We start from the raw sequence: 16,499 nt of genomic DNA on the forward strand, positions 1-16,499 counted from the left end.
ACCTTGACTTACAAGCTTCATATTCCGCCTAGCAAAACTTTTTAATATGTTTAAAACGTGTGCTAAATTTTGTTAAGATCGGTCGGATAGGTTTTGCATAATAATTTTGCAACCCAGCCTACTGGAAAAAAATCACAAATTTTCAAATTTATAGTAGACCTTGAATAAGGCCCTCAGATAGTTGCAAATTTTTTTACCCATAAAGGAAAGCTCAAACTTTCAAACGCTTTTTGTAAAATTCAAATCGGTTCTCTAAGAGAGCATAGAAAATTTTTTAAAGTTTTAAACATTTTTTATATATATTAGGCTTATAAACAAATTAAATAACTTTACGAGCTTTAAACATATCAATTTCAAAATTTATACACTTAAAGAACATTAAAAGACGCTTCTTTGCCTCTTAAAAAAAAAGAAATACATTCGGCTTACTGGTTGCCGAGATATTGAAGGTCAAAGTTGGCATACATTTGATGTGTAACCATAAGTGATAGAGGGCTCGTTTTTAAACAAATACCCTCGTCTTGTCAAGTACTTTTTATATGAAAAGTTTTACGTAATGCGCTTCATGGCAACATCCATAAAAAAGACAAATAAAAAACCGTTTTCGCGTAAAATGTCGCTCGGAATGCATGAGAGGTGATGGTGGGGACATTAACTCGAAATGTGATTTGTCGACGAGTTCAAAATCATAGCGCGCGCTAAAAATTGCATTATCTCGGCTTCTTGTTAACCAATTTTGCTCTTTTTTTTTAATCGATGTCTCGGACGACAAGGATTTCAAATATCATATTTTCAAATACCATTTTTATTTGCAAATTGGGAAATTTGCTGTAAACAATTGTATGTTAAACAAGTAATTGCATTTTTTTTTTCATGCATTTTTTTAGCTTGCAATTTATACATTGATGTAAATGCAATTTATACATTGATGTAAATTGTTACTTTTAGTAAACAAATATATATTTATAAATTGCTAATAAATAATTTAAATTGTTAAAACAAAGGCGAACGAAAAAAAATTTTTTTTTTTCATAAATAAACTTTATTTTGAGTCAATCTTCAATAATTTTTTTGGAAGGACGTCTTTTTCTTTTTTTGGAAGGACAAAAATCTTCAAGCCTTATTTCTTCATCAAAACCTTCATTTTCCATTTGAATATCTTCATCATCGATCTGTAAATTTAATGTTTCTTCTCCTTCATCTGTAGCTTTATCTTATGCCTCTAGAAAATCTAAGGAATCCATCGACTCCATATCTATATTTGAAACCATGTTTGGTACAACTGCATGTTTTTGTACAAAGTTTTTTACATTTGCAATGTAAATATTCAATTTGTTTATAAGCCTAAAAAATGTTTAAAACTTTTAAAAAATTTCTAGGCTCTCCTAGTGAACCGATTTGAATTTTACAAAAAGCGTTTGAAAGTTTGAGCCTTCCTCTATATGTAAAAAAATTTGCAACTATCTGAGAGCCTTATTTAGGGCCTACTATAAATTTGAAAATTTGCGATTTTTTTTTAGTAGGCTGGATTGCAAAATTATTATGCAAAACCTATCCGACCGATCTTAACAAAATTTAGCACACGTTTTAAACATATTAAAAAGATTTTGTTAAATAAAAAATTTAGCACAGGGTTTGCGACTGGCGCATATCGTGATTATCGATATTGGGCACATCCTGAAGGGATTCCAGCAAAAAAATAGCTTCCTATGGAAAATGTCCATTATGGTCTGAATTTCTACAGATCCCGCCTAGTCTAATAGTTTTACGTAATTACTGGTGATAGCACTGACCGCATACTCTGCATATCGGTGATAGTTATCTTGTTACCTTTCTGATTGATATCGCCATACTTCCAGTGTAATGATTTGAAGATTTCTTTCATTTAGTTCATTATAATTCATATATCTGGATTAATTACAGATGCAAAATTTTAATTAGATTTTTTATTATATCCCAGGATTCTTATTTGAGTTCAGAAATAAACATCTTTGTCGTTGGAGTGTTTAATAATAAACAGGAGTAGAAGTAAATAAATAAAATTCAAATTTGTTCAATACAATAAAAATAATGTTAAAATCCCTTAGAAAATTATTACACATGTAAACAAATCACTTAGAAATATCTATGTTTACCTTACAAATTAATTGTATTATTTGTTTCGTTTCAAAACTTTATGCCTCTTCAATATTGTTTAAAAAAAAAAACCGGTTAACTTTCAATTATAAAAGGTCCCTGATATTCGTTTATCAAACACTCTCTAGCTAACCTCCTTTCTGTTGTTCTGCTTACACATAACTTAATAACAATCCTTCTTTCGTTTGGCTGCGAAAAATCTCCTTGTCTATGATTCTCACGATAAATAATAACTTATTTGTACTTACAAATACTGCAAAAATTAACTACTGCAACTTCTCCCAATTAGTATTTATAGACCAAAACTGTTACTTTTTAAAATCTTACTCACAAAAATTTTACTTACGGTGAACAACAGATAAAACCCTATCGGTTTTCATTCCATGCTTAATAAAAATTTTCCTTTTACTCTCTTTTCTTCTACCAATGGTCTTTCAGTCCTTTAAGGTCCAACCAAATTTCCTAGTTCTAACAATTTGATTAACTTTCAACTTTTCCAAATTTTGTGTTCCATGTACAAACTAATAATGAGCCTGCGTAAAAATTAATTAACTTTTTTCAAATTTCCCAGAGGTTTTCACCACCGATGTGAAAGACCATCTTCTTCTTAATGTGTTCTCCGTTGCGAATGTTGGCGATCATCATGGCAATCTTTATCTTATCTGCAGTAGCGCGGAAAAGCTGCACATATGTTGTATTGAACCAGATTCTGAGGTTCTTTAACCAAGATGTTCTTCTTCTTCTTCTTCTTCTTCCTGGACCTCGGTTTCCAAATATTTAGACCATAGAAACCTTTATCGGTTATATTTTGTTTATTTAATTGTCTGATTACAGACTAATTCTGGTTTTATCAGAAACGTAACTCATTTTGCCAATCTTCCACTATCCGATACTCCTGGATTGATTGTGTTACCTTTATAATTCAGAAACTTCTCAATTATCTTCTACTAAAGTACCTACAGCCTCTAGAAGTTGTTTTTGGTGCTCTGAGTAAGCTACTGTAGGATTTTTTCTTGTTATTTAAGCTAAATAGCGGTACTTATGTTCGGTCGGTAGTCTTTCCTTGGCCTATTTTGTTTTAAGTTTTCAGTTTTTAACTACCCGTTTCTTATTTCCCTATTTAGAGCATATTTCCTTATTCCTATAGATCTGCTTTCACATTGTCTAGGAAATACCCGTTTTTGATCTTCATGTAGCTGTGAAAATGCTTCTTTAACTGCAGAATTGCTTCTCCCTATAATAGATACATTTAGATATAAAGAATAAAAGCTATTTCTTTATCTTTGTTAAGAATAGAGGGTATATCGCTAAGTTTAAGTGTGTATGTATAACCCGTTATAACACATTATGTAAAATCCATGTATCCAATATTTAAACTATTTGTTTTTTAGAACGGATTACTTCAAGAAACATCCGAAGAATGGGAACAGTGCGAGAAAAAGATAAAGGATGTTAAGAGCTGGATAGAAAAGACTAAGACAGCCTTAGACTCGCCACAAAACAAGAAAAAACCACTTAGGGACCAACACGGAATTAGAGAGAAAATGTTAGCCGACATTCATATTCAGAAAACCAAAATATCGCTGTCAGTAGAAAAATTACAGGTAAGTTTGTTTTTTATACATCAATTTAAATTATTCTATGCATTTGGTCCGTGGTAAGATGCATCCTAGATGCTTTTGTCAACAGCAATAATAACATATGCTTCAAAAACGAAGAAACTAGTGAGATACTACGAAATATCAAAGGACTCGACAGAAACTCGAACATTATTATCTTGAAATATCTGCGTCAAAGCACTTATTGGCTCCAAATTCAGTAACTTTCTTACCTGGACCAAGACTAGGTATAAAGTTTAAAGACTCTGGGACTTTTTCTTCACGAGTTCTTACACAGAAGGACAAACAATGATATAGTTTAAACTTGTTGAAAAAAAAAATATCAAGTTACATTAACCAACAAATATTAGGATATATCTTAAGCATACAAAACTGAAGTGAAAACGATTTGTTTCTGTTGTTACAGATATAAACTGAACGAACAACTTCATGGAGAAAGGTAGTAGCCAGATTGTATTTCCAAAGCTGTCAATTGCGCAAGAAATGAGTCATACGCCATCCTAAAAACATTCTGCGTTTCAAACTATGCAGTAAATAGACACATTGTGCAATCCCTATGGAATATTTTCTACAGTATATGAAATAATGTATGGTTTTTCTGCATTATCTGCACAAGAAAACCAGTATTTGTGTTTATTTACTACATATTTATCCTCATGCCTAATACCTACCAACGTTACAAAGTTAACGAAAAGAGGTATTTTATATGTAATATACGTTACCGGGGCGAAATATTGGGAAAAACCAAGTCAGAAAATACAAATCATTGATTTGATCATGAGTGCGAAATGGCCACAAATAGAAAGAACGCAGCATATCAAAAAACCATCTACGCAGGTTGTACACAGAAAGAAAAAGAAGAGTATAGACGTCTTAGAAGAGAGGAAAAACGTATCCATCCACGTAAGAAGAGGGAATACGAACAGACCACTCTCAATGAGATACATAATTTATTCGATAAAAATGAAACGAGGAAATACTACAAATTCTTAAATAATAGCCGTCGAGAATTTAAACCACGATTAAAAATTTTTAAAGAGCGTAACGATGAAATTCTACATGATAAAAACTCAGTTAACAGATGGGCACAACATTTCAGCGAACATCTAAATATAAACGATATTGAAGGAGGTTAGAACATAGACAATCAACAAACGCCAACTACACAGTGAAGACCCAACAAGAGACAAAGTGTCAAATTCCATCCTAAAACTCCTAAAAGACAATAAAGCCACAGGAATAGATGAAATCTGTTCGGAAATATATAAAAAAAGGTGGTGATCAACTTTTTGCAGCAATCCATAAACTAATAGTACTTATATGACAGAATGAATTGGTACCAGAAGAGTGGCTAAAGGGAATATAAAATCCACAAGGAAAATAATTCCTGTAGCTGGCTGTATACCACGTATAACAAAAGAGGTTAGTCTTTGTATGTGGGTATATTTTATTTTATAAAAACCCTTAAAAGGGCAACATTACAAGCACGAACGTTTTCGGAACAACTGTTCCATCATCAGGTTAAAATGCAGGTTAACATGCCTGAGCCACCAAAATATTTGGGTAAAAACCCTTTAAAATGAAAAATGTTACCAAAGATTGTACATGATGTTTATAATATTATATGATGTTTAATATTTTAATTAGATTTTACTTCAGGTAACATACACCCATGCTTAAGTGAGTTCCAGTGTCCGGAGAGTAAACCTCTTCAAACGGACTACGTTGGAAGAGGTTTACTCTCCGGAAGAGAGTTGTTGCCAACCGTAGTCCGTTTGAAGAGGTTTACTCTCCGGACACTGGAACTCACTTAAGCATGGGTGTATGTTACCTGAAGTAAAATCTAATTAAAATATTAAACATCATATAATATTATAAACATCATGTACAATCTTTGGTAACATTTTTCATTTTAAAGGGTTTTTACCCAAATATTTTGGTGGCTCAGGCATGTTAACCTGCATTTTAACCTGATGATGGAACAGTTGTTCCGAAAACGTTCGTGCTTGTAATGTTGCCCTTTTAAGGGTTTTTATAAAATAAAATATACCCACATACAAAGACTAACCTCTTTTGGAATATAAAATGTCCGTTGCATAAAAAGGGTGATCAACTTCAGTGTAAAAACTATAGAGGCGTTACTCTGTTAGCATCTGCGTATAAAATCTTCGGCAATGTATTGTTTGACAGACAAACATTTTACAAAGGATATTGTTGGTCAATATCAATGCGGATTTACAGCTGGAAAGTCAACTACACATCAAATTCAAGCACATAGGCAGATTCTAGAAAAGTCACTAGAATATAAAAGATACACACCATCTCTTCATCGACTTCAATGCAGCCTATGACAGTGTGAAAAGAACTGCATTATATAATGCAATGATAGACTTTGGGATCCCACCTAAGTTAGTTAAGTTGACCTAACTAACAATGCAAAACGTAAGCTCATGCGTTAGAATTAAAGGAGAATTATACAGAATACTTAATGAGAAGAGAGAAGAATAAAGAGAAAGGAGAATAATAAAGGAGTGGTCAGTATTGGAGAATAAGAAGACTCCACTAGTCTACTTTTTTCTAGAAACTAGAAAGTACTGTCAACTAGAAAATTGTGGCTTTCGCGAGAATAAAGAAATACTTAGGAATGACAAATTAATAATACATATATGACATATAACCAACACAAAAAATAACAAAACAGGGGAAAATGATGAAATATTTGTCTTATTTTGAGTACCTGTATGTAGATTGTTTTATCATATTTTTACTTTTAGGTCCATTTCCGTTCCGGTATAGAGAGTGACTCGAAAGTCACCGAATCGGCCGAAGAACTGCTCATCGAACTCGACCAGCTCGCCCAGGTCATAAAAACTCAAAGTACAGAACTAGAGACCGCCATTGCCCAAGTAGACAACTACCAACAAGAAGTTCAACAGCTACGCCAACAAATCGTCCAAGTTGAACAACAGCTAAGAACGACAATGGCGCCAAATTATCTTCCCCATGACAGAGACCAAGCACTCCGCGACCAACAGGTAAGCCCAGTGTGTTGTTTGTTTTCTTTTGACATTAACTCAAAAATAACTACTGTGTAGAATAGATGGGAGTGGCATGAACTGTTGTGACGTTGTTTTAAAGGTCCCAGTTCAGGAAAGTGACTAAAATTTCAGATGTTATAGCTACTAGAGCGCTATCTGGTGGCAGAAATACGAATTTTTTTCGAAAGCACAGAAAATATTTGAAAGAGAAGCTTTGCTTCGTAGATCTTGGTAATAAAAACAATGACTTAGGAACAGATCATCTATTTTTATAGCTTTTTAGTGCAAATTCTTGGTTTTAATGTGTTTTAGATGTCCAAAGATTACGAAGACATGAAACAATAATTCTGAAGGTAATCGAATAATTTTTTTCTAGCTTTATAGATTGCTTCTAAGTTATAATTTTATAAGTTAGATCAATACTATTATATTCTATTTGCTTAATCTTAGAATAAACACATTTGTGCAAATCTTCACGATTTTTCAGCCTCATATTTCTAGATGACGATAATAAAAACTTTCAGAACAATAATTCCGAATTATAGAACTAGCTTGAAGAATTATATAGCTTCAAGGTTCAACCAATAAAGGGGAAAAAGAATTCGTCTAGTGAGTATCATCTCAAATTAATCATTCTACGTAATTTCGTAAGTTATTTTTCAAACAGCTAATCATGTTTTTTTAAAAAGAAGGATTTTGGTATTATCAAAATAAAAAAAATTGATGGTTTTACTACATAAACTTATTTTTTTATCTGTGATATAACGTTTTCAGGTACATATTAGTATCAAAATATCTGTAAAAATGTTTAATGAAAATTGAAAAAAAATCATTAATTAATATTTTTATCCATCAATATCAAAGCAAGAAAAAAATTGTATATGTATTCAATACTGTAAAGAAATAGTGATGTATGTCTGATGAAGGCGATTTTTCAAGTGCTTTTGATAAAATTTTGTATTTTTTGCCATTTATAGCGCGGTAGTTGTATTAATTTTAAAGGTTGATGTTAGTTACATGTATGTAAAATATTTAACGTATTAGTTTCTCTACATGTTAGTAATTGTCGTGAAATTTTTGACAAATGCGAAGAAATTTTTAGTTGGAAGAGATATCTAATTAGAAATTCTGTATAGAGAATTAGTTCAGTTTGTGGTAGGTTTATGGGGTACACTATTAAATATGAAAAAAGATTCTATTTGTCTTCAAATACTCACTTCATGCCTCCTTGTATCGGAATTTTCCAATTTTGCTCATAACCCAGTTTTACAAATTTGATAGACTGAGTGACTGTATTGTATAGCATGTGATACAGTTTCAAAAAATATATTTGATCCTCGTCTGTAGAAGCGACTTCAAGATCCAAGAGCTCGTACCGTTTCATGTTAAAAGAAAAACAATTATATATACTTTCTTCATTATTTATCCACAAAATCCTTCTCAAACTTTTCACTGAAAAATGTTTTAGGATATTGTCCACTATACTACATGTTTATTTTGGTTTATAAAAACGCATCTTCTACAACCTTTCTTTTTACTTAAAAATCTTACACGACTAAAAAATGATAAATAAAGAAAAAATACGAATTCGACATTTCTTTGAATGTATTGTTTCGAAAGGAGATCATTCATTACTGTCAGTTTTCAAAATGATATTAAGGCCAACACCAGAGCGATCAAAATTCAGTGTATTTATGAAAACCCAACCTCGGTATTATTTAAATCGACTTTTAAGGAAATTAATAGACGAACTAATGGATAAAAGGGGTGCAAATACAAAGGAAAAAATATCACACAGAAGAGATCAATAAAAGTTGAGACGAGAAACAAGGAGATTATCTCTTTTGTTATTTAAAATATGCCCACACCAAATGTACGGTCCATCTGTCCGTCCGTCCGACAGTCGCCAGTTCGTCTGTCCGACAGTCGCCATTTCGTCCGTCCGACAGTCATCAGTCCGTCCGTCCGACAGTCATCACTCCGTCCGTCCGACAGTCATCACTCCGTCCGTCCGACCGACAGTGCGTCCGTCCGTGAGAAATTTAACATTGATTTTTTTTATTTTCGGTTTCGATAAAACTAGAAAAACCTCATTTATTTAGATACTGTAACAGTCATATTAATCGAGCTTTGATAATGGTATCAGTATCAACGTGAAAAACGCTGATACTAAATGATATATTAGTTCTGGATCGTTTTAAATTGTACTAGATACTTCTAAAAAACCAGTCTTGTATGCCTGTATCAGCTACTTTTTCTCAATTTGTCAATCACTCATCATCAATTTTCCTGTCTTATAGTATCCAACGATTATATATTATTCACATATCACAAAACTGAGCTTTTTCCTATACAGGATGGATACACAATAAGGTAAGAAGTTACTTACAAACGACTTTAGTCATCAATACATTTTGTATAGTACTCTCGACCATCCAATATGTGTACATGCTAACATCCATTTAGATCAGTAGAAACAAAACACCAAAATTGTTGTTGATTTAATATACCATCATTACACCACGGTGTCGGTAAAATAGTAAATCTGAAAAAGCGCACGGACTATCAGTGGCGTGTTCAAAAAAGGTTAATTCAAATTAACTAGGTATCAAAAGTAATTTAATATTGATACGCCACTGAAAAATTGATTCAGATCATGCCACGACCATCATTTGCCAAAGCGCACTGCAGCCATAGTGAAGCGAAATTTAGTAAAACACAAGAAAACACACGACTTATATTAATAATCATTTTATCGAAATGTACTTTTTAATCTATATTTTAGGAATATTCACGAACATTGTACTGTTCTTTTTGTTGGACATTTTAAAGTAAAAGTCAATATTATATATAAAATGCTTTAGATGTGAACGCAGACAAAACATTTATAATATATTTTTTATGTAAATTAACCAAAAGAGTGTGAATCAACCGATTATAAATTATTAAATACTCACTATATATTTCATGTTGCAATGTACATTTTTTTGTAGTTGTTTTTTCATGTTTTGTGTTCTATTTGTACAGAACTTTGTACAAAACACTCATATCTGTAATTATTTGTAGTAGAGACAATAAGTTTGTTTATTTGTTGCGATTAAATATTTGATCGATCATTTTTACCCTTTATTTAACAATATGATTTAGAGAAAAATGTTGAGTCGAGTTATACTTAAATAATAAATTGTTATCTGAATAATAAATTAGTAAAAGTATATCTTAACTGCATCAAAAACTGTTTAGTTGTGATAAAATGGAAGAAGACTTAGAAAAAATATACAGAATTACAATAAAAATGAGTAAAGAACGAAGAAAGAAGAGTTTTTGAAGCGTTCAATAGATGTAGTTTAAAAATGGTCGTTTTCGACATTTAAAATTCTATCAATACGAACACAGCCTTTTTAAAATTCTTTTTTGGAAAACATCTTTTTTAAAATTCGTTTTTTAAAACGGTCTTCTTGACATAAGTATTTTGAAAACTACATTCTTAAAAACTTTACTGTAAGTAGTTTAAAAATGGCCGTTTACGTTAATTTGAAAGCTGCCTTAAAATATATTTTTTAAAACCCACATTTTTGACTAAATAACGAAGTAATTTGTTTTAAAAATGGTTGATTGTAATATTTTGGAAATGGACGTTATTCAAGTACGAATTGAGAAATGCTTCAAAACGTGTTTAAAAGACACGTTTTAAAAACTACATTTTTGAAAGACATTTCAAAAACGACGTTTTTAAAAGACGAAGTTTCAAAAACGACGTTCTTAAAAGACACGTTTCAAAAAAGATGTTTTTTGAATACGTTTCAAAAACGACGTTTTTTAAATAAGATGTTTCAAAAACGACGTTTTTAAACTACGGCGTTTCAAAGACGACGTTTTAAAAGGACCTATTTTGAAAACGTCTTTTGTGTGATGCGTATCTAAATACGTATTTTAATAAAATCCGTGTTTAAATAAAATAGGTCAATTGGAAAACTACCGTTTTAAAATACTTTGTGTAGTTTAAAAACGGTCGTTTTCAAAGTACGTTAGTTTCAGAGCAGCCTTTTCAGCATACCTTTTTTAAAATCCACTTTTTAAGGGAATTTGTTTTAAAAATGATGTAATTTTAAAAGCGGATAAAGCCTATCCAAATACATACAACTTCCGTGATCAATTTTTTTTTATGAAAACGTCCTTTTTAAAATAGATTTTATGAAAGTGGCCTTTTTAAATTATGCATTTCGTAAACGGCGGTTTTTAGATAAAATTTACTTCCAATATGAAAACTGAAATGTCAGATAAAATATTGATAAAAGTGGCTTAGTACCAATAAAATAATTATATAAAAGCTGAGATATCATAAAAAATACACTCGGAAGAACATTGTCAGAGCTATTATACAGAAATTGGAATAGAAATTGTAAAAGCAGACTTGAACAGGATTTGATTCGCTGTTGTATATTTACATGAAATTTAACGTTTATTTAACGTCACTGCACGTTTACGAAATATAAAATAGAAACAATAGGATAGGGTTCAGCTAAAAACAATCAAGAGAAAATATTTTTTATTTTGTAGATAATACATAGTCTAATAAAATGATAATACTCTATTAGTTTTCTTGATAGAACAATATATTTTTTTAAAAGTCATTTTTGCATACAATATTGTGTAGGTACTTTTAGGATAATTTTACATCATGTATAAACTTTGTGTTCAGTCTTCGTGTATAAACTTTTACTTTAAAATGTCCACATACTTAATTTCCAAGGAACTTTCAAATTGAAAGAAAAAGATTATCAAAAAAAAATGTAATTCTGGAAACATTTTGATGAAAATTTAAAAATGCGTAGAGGAGGTGGCCTAAACCGCTCATCAAGGTGTTTCCATTCCCCCCCTCCTTCCGGCGGCAGCGGGGATTGTGTTTGTTTTGGTTATCGGGCTCTCTATTATTTTGTGGCGTAGACAATCAACTTTACATTCATTGATGTTAGTTAAGTTTCGTATTATATTATTCCTTAAAAGAATATGTAGTTATTTAATCGACATTTGAACATTTTAATGTTATGTGAGGTTATGTTTCACATAAAAACATGATACAGGACAGTGTATGCTTTGGGACCATAACGTTTTGTCAGTTTTTGTATTTATTAATTTAAATAGAAATACTGACAAAACTTTGTGCTCCTCGCAAGGCATAAACTCTTTTACATATTTCTAAGCTACAAAAAGCTTTTATGGAAAATTTATTTTGTGCATTTGGACAGAAAACAATAGTTATTAAATTGTTTTTTGTTATACGACCGTCAGAGCAGATGGCAGCTTTGTAAGCTGTCACTAAAGTGGGAAAAAAGCATATACGTCTTGTCGGTCTCTGGGTTTGAATTTGTAGACACCTAAGCGTTTCTAATGATCAGCAATAACTTTGGAATCACTACAAAATTCCAATACAAAGACAGACTGACTAATCGTTGTGCTCCTGAGACATAGACTGCCTTACATATATCTATTTCGACTATCATAAAGGACAAAAAAGAAATATTTCGTTTATATGACCGTCGGAGCAGATGACACCTTTGTCAACTGCCGTTTAGGCGGGAAAATTATCAAATACATCTTGTCAATGAATGCATCTCTGAATTTGAGATTGCACATCCCTGCGCATGTCTGATGATAGTCACCGATCTTGAAATCGTGATAACACGCTGGGAAGTGAAAATAACGATTATATAATCTTTAAAGGATTGATTTTTGTGTAAAAAATGTTTCAAAATGGGTTGTTTTAAGGGAACCCCTAAATTGTCTACGCCACGCCTTTTGGTTTACTATTTGCTTCATTTACTGCTTTTATGCTTTGACCATTCTCACCACATATGCTTGTAGTTGCCATATTTTGCTTGAGTTTCACCACATTTTTACCACTTGGTTTTTGTGTTCACTATCTTCATCACCTACACACAACGTTCGGGTAGAACCTAGAAAAAAAGTTGAAGAAGACAAAACAGGTATTTTTTATTTAAATAATGTAAGATCAAACACTTTATGTAGCCAAAATATCTTAAATGATGAACAGCTATACTAAAAACAATTTATTTTTTGGTATTTAGTTAAGAATATTAAAGAATTTGTGCGAAATATTACCTAGATCAGAGTAAAAAACTCCTATCCAATACTGTCTATTATATTTAATGAGATTAACCACAGTTTCAATTGAAAATAAGTTGTATTTTGGTGTTTTAATTTCCTCTTCGGAAATCAGTCTTAAGTGGAAACCGAAAGTTCAAAATAAACGTGTTTTTAATTAAAACTGTAATGAACTAATAGCATTTTGACTTAATTGGGTCAATTAAGCCTCATATTGACTTTATTTTTCTATTTATTGATCGTTACCGGTATATTTGTGTTCTCTACCAAAAGGAAATTTATTACATAAATAATAGTAACCTCAATATAATTTAAATTGTTTTGTACCATTACCATTAAAGTTATTGTTCCGATTTAACTCAACCTTGTGGATGTATACATTAAATCCTTTTTGTTTCTATTTCTGCGCCATCCCTAGATGGCGCCTTGAATCCTAGCGTGATAGCTTGCTTTTGTCTACTTCGAAGTGAGTACAGTGAAATAAGACATTGAAGTCGAATATACTACGCTCGTATTACGCGCGTATTATATATACGCTCTCTATTAATCTAATCACAGTATTATTTCTGAAAGATTTGAGTGCAAAAAGTGAGTCTGAGTTTGAGTCTGAAACTACAAAAAGTTTATTGTAGTTTCAGAAATTTTTGTAAAAGTAAAAAATTTTTTATTGAATAAATTGATGACAACATCCCTCAGTTCCTTTTCATGCTTTTTTATCGCAGATTTATGCATCTATGATCCATCTTTTATGAAGTCAGCTGATATTTTTACCATTTGGTGATTAAACCCTTGCTATCTTGAGCAGTCTGTCCTTCATTCTAATTAGAGATTGTTCTATTCTGTTTATTCCTTTTCCCTCACATTCCATCCTTTTCTATTCGGAGTCCAATCGTTTATTCCCTACATAATGTAAGTACATGTTGCACATGTTATATTATAAAAATGTACATTACATTTTCTTCTGTTCTCTTGAATTCTTATTCGAACTCCCATAAGTATTTATTATTTCTGCCAGTATTTATTTCTTATTGACTATTAGCTGCCTCCAATAGCCTCTTTTGTTGCCTCAGTTAGGTTAGCTTTGTAAATTTAAAGATCATCTGTGTCGATTTCGCCATGCGATGTTAATAAGTCCTCTGTCAATATATGGACCTTCTAAATTTTTTCTCTGTCTGGAATCAGGTCGTCAATCTTCTCTTTTACCGTTATATATTTTTTTATACTCTGAAAGAGTCACTTCTTGTCTCCATATACATGTCATTTCCACGATTTAGGATCTCTGCTGTCTTCAATAACCTTCTTCGTTACCTCAATAGTTTATTCTAGCTGTATTGTCTGCATATACATATTATACCCACGATTTGGCATCCGTTCTGTCTCTAATAACTTCCTTTGTTGCCTTAGTAGTCTGTTTTGGCTGTATCGGGCCTTGTTTCTGATACATATGTCATTATTGGTTTATAGTGGCTTTAGAAATTCAAGGTTCATCTGTGTCGTTTTCGCTGTGCGATATGATTAACTCCTCATGTCATGGAGGCCCTTTTATATTCCAGTAACAGTCTGAGATTGGTGTTGTATATCTGTTAGTTTCCCCTTAAATTTTAGAATACTCTTCTTGATCATTATTTTTTGTCTCCATACAAATGTCTCCATACAAATATTGTCTCCATTTTACTACCACTATTTGGGACGAAATCTTGTTAGATCCGACCACATGCCACGGGTATAATTCCCCAGAGTTCGCCAAATCCTGGGGCATCGCTTAGGCAACACTTTTCTGTCTGCATCTCCTGGGCACGATAGTGTTACCTTGGAATTAGAAATCGCAGTAGTAGCAGCACAAATCTCAAATGTATGATAAGTCAATTGTGTGCTGTCAACCACACCCTGTCGGCGATGAGAACTTTTTCTTTCTTCTCCCATAAGTTGAATCTGTCGTTTAGTCTTTGTAGAGTATGTCAGTAGTTGAACAACACTCTGGAACAGGAAACTTTGATCTTTGGACCAGCTGCCTTTTACACCCCCACCACTCCCAGTTTGACGTCACAAGCCACGCCCACAATCTCATTTCATATCACCGTTTAGTTTGCACCCAATCAGCGTTTTATGAAGATTGTAACGTCAGAGTCGAAGTGGTGGGAGTGTCGAACTATTTTGTGACCAAGTGCTGTTGAACTACTTGGTCATCTTGGACTATCGATATTGCGTTTTCTGCGTTATAGATTATTTTAATTTTCCTCTTCATTTGTTGACTCCTTGATGGTTTAATTAATGATTGAATAGCACAGGGTCAGAATGAGCTTTCCAGACTTTTTCAATTATCTGTGTCTATAGTTTCTGTAATCTTTACAACTATTCTTCACTCTGGAACAGAAAACATTAATCTTTGGACCAGCTGCCTTGGACATCCCTATCACTCCCAGTTTGACGTTACAAGCCACGCCCACAGTCTCATTTCATATCAGCCTTTAGTTTGCGCCCAGTCAGCGTTTTATGAAGATTGTGACGTCGGAGTGGTGGGAGCGTCGAAGTATTTTGTTACGGAGTACTGTTCATATTGGACTATATATTGCGTTGTCTGCGTTACAGATATTTTAATTTTTTTATTTACTCTTCATTTGTTGACACATTGATAGTTTAATTAATGATTGATTAGTACAGGGTGTACTTTCCAGACTTTTTTAATTGCCTGGATTTGTGTATGCACCCTGGGTTTTGTGTATGCACCCAGGAGAGTAGATCTTTGAGTCTTACTAAGACGATCACGCATAGAAATGCTGGTCTATTATACTGTAATTCTTCTTCATTATTTGTTACATATTTTTCTTACATTCAACACGTATATGTACTTGTAAATTTATTCAAAACTATAAATTTAAAGATACACAGCGAACTTTCTGTACCGACAACTAACAGATAAAAAAGTAATGCGTATTTTTGAGAAACATAAAAAAATAAAATGGAAGAGAGTCAAACATTAAAAGCCTTATTTAATACGTGATAGGAGATGCATTGTATCATGTTCTTGGTTTGTATTTCGCACTAATTTTTTATATATCTTTATTAAAACTTCTGACTTTTTTGACGTTTCTATTTAAGCAGGTAAGTTGTGAAATCTGCCAAAAAGTCTTCAGTTTCTGTTGTTAAAAGAAACGTTGCAGTACAAACATTACTTAAAAAGACATTAAAAAATTCTAACATTCATTAAAATACTGCAGTGTTTTATTGCACATGTTAGGTAAATGCTGTCAGTACAGTCAGTAGTTTGAATTTGAATGAATTGATAGGTATTTTGCTTTTAAAAAAATAATAGACATCACTGAATACATACAAATGGGAATGAATATACATACATACTTCTAGATAAAACAGAAGTGAGTTATGGGTAATACGGAATTCCCAAAAATATTTCTATATTCTTCCTTAGGTCTCAAAGATTTATTTCCAGTATTTGTCTCAGATGAGGCGAAGTAGTTCAAAGGCCAATTTTTTTACAAATTTAAAACGAGAAAGTAATTCATTGTTCTTGTAACACAAAGGATGTAACTTATTAACTTTGTGTTTAGGAGTGTATAAAATA

General features: G+C 32.0%; 1 protein-coding gene across 15 annotated transcripts in view; it reads left to right on the forward strand.

Annotated features, from left to right (window-relative positions):
- The window catches only part of Msp300 (Muscle-specific protein 300 kDa), a 477,430-nt gene that overhangs the window by 343,846 nt on the left and 117,085 nt on the right, over positions 1-16,499 (forward strand). For all 15 annotated transcript variants that reach the window (XM_072530648.1, XM_072530657.1, XM_072530658.1 and 12 more), the window contains 2 exons: positions 3,528-3,740; positions 6,530-6,790. In XM_072530648.1, coding sequence (XP_072386749.1) covers positions 3,528-3,740; positions 6,530-6,790 — 474 coding nt within the window. The remainder of the gene's footprint in view (positions 1-3,527; positions 3,741-6,529; positions 6,791-16,499) is intronic.

Source organism: Diabrotica undecimpunctata, chromosome 4 (genome assembly GCF_040954645.1).
Source record: "Diabrotica undecimpunctata isolate CICGRU chromosome 4, icDiaUnde3, whole genome shotgun sequence".
Taxonomy (NCBI): Eukaryota; Metazoa; Arthropoda; class Insecta; order Coleoptera; family Chrysomelidae; genus Diabrotica; species Diabrotica undecimpunctata.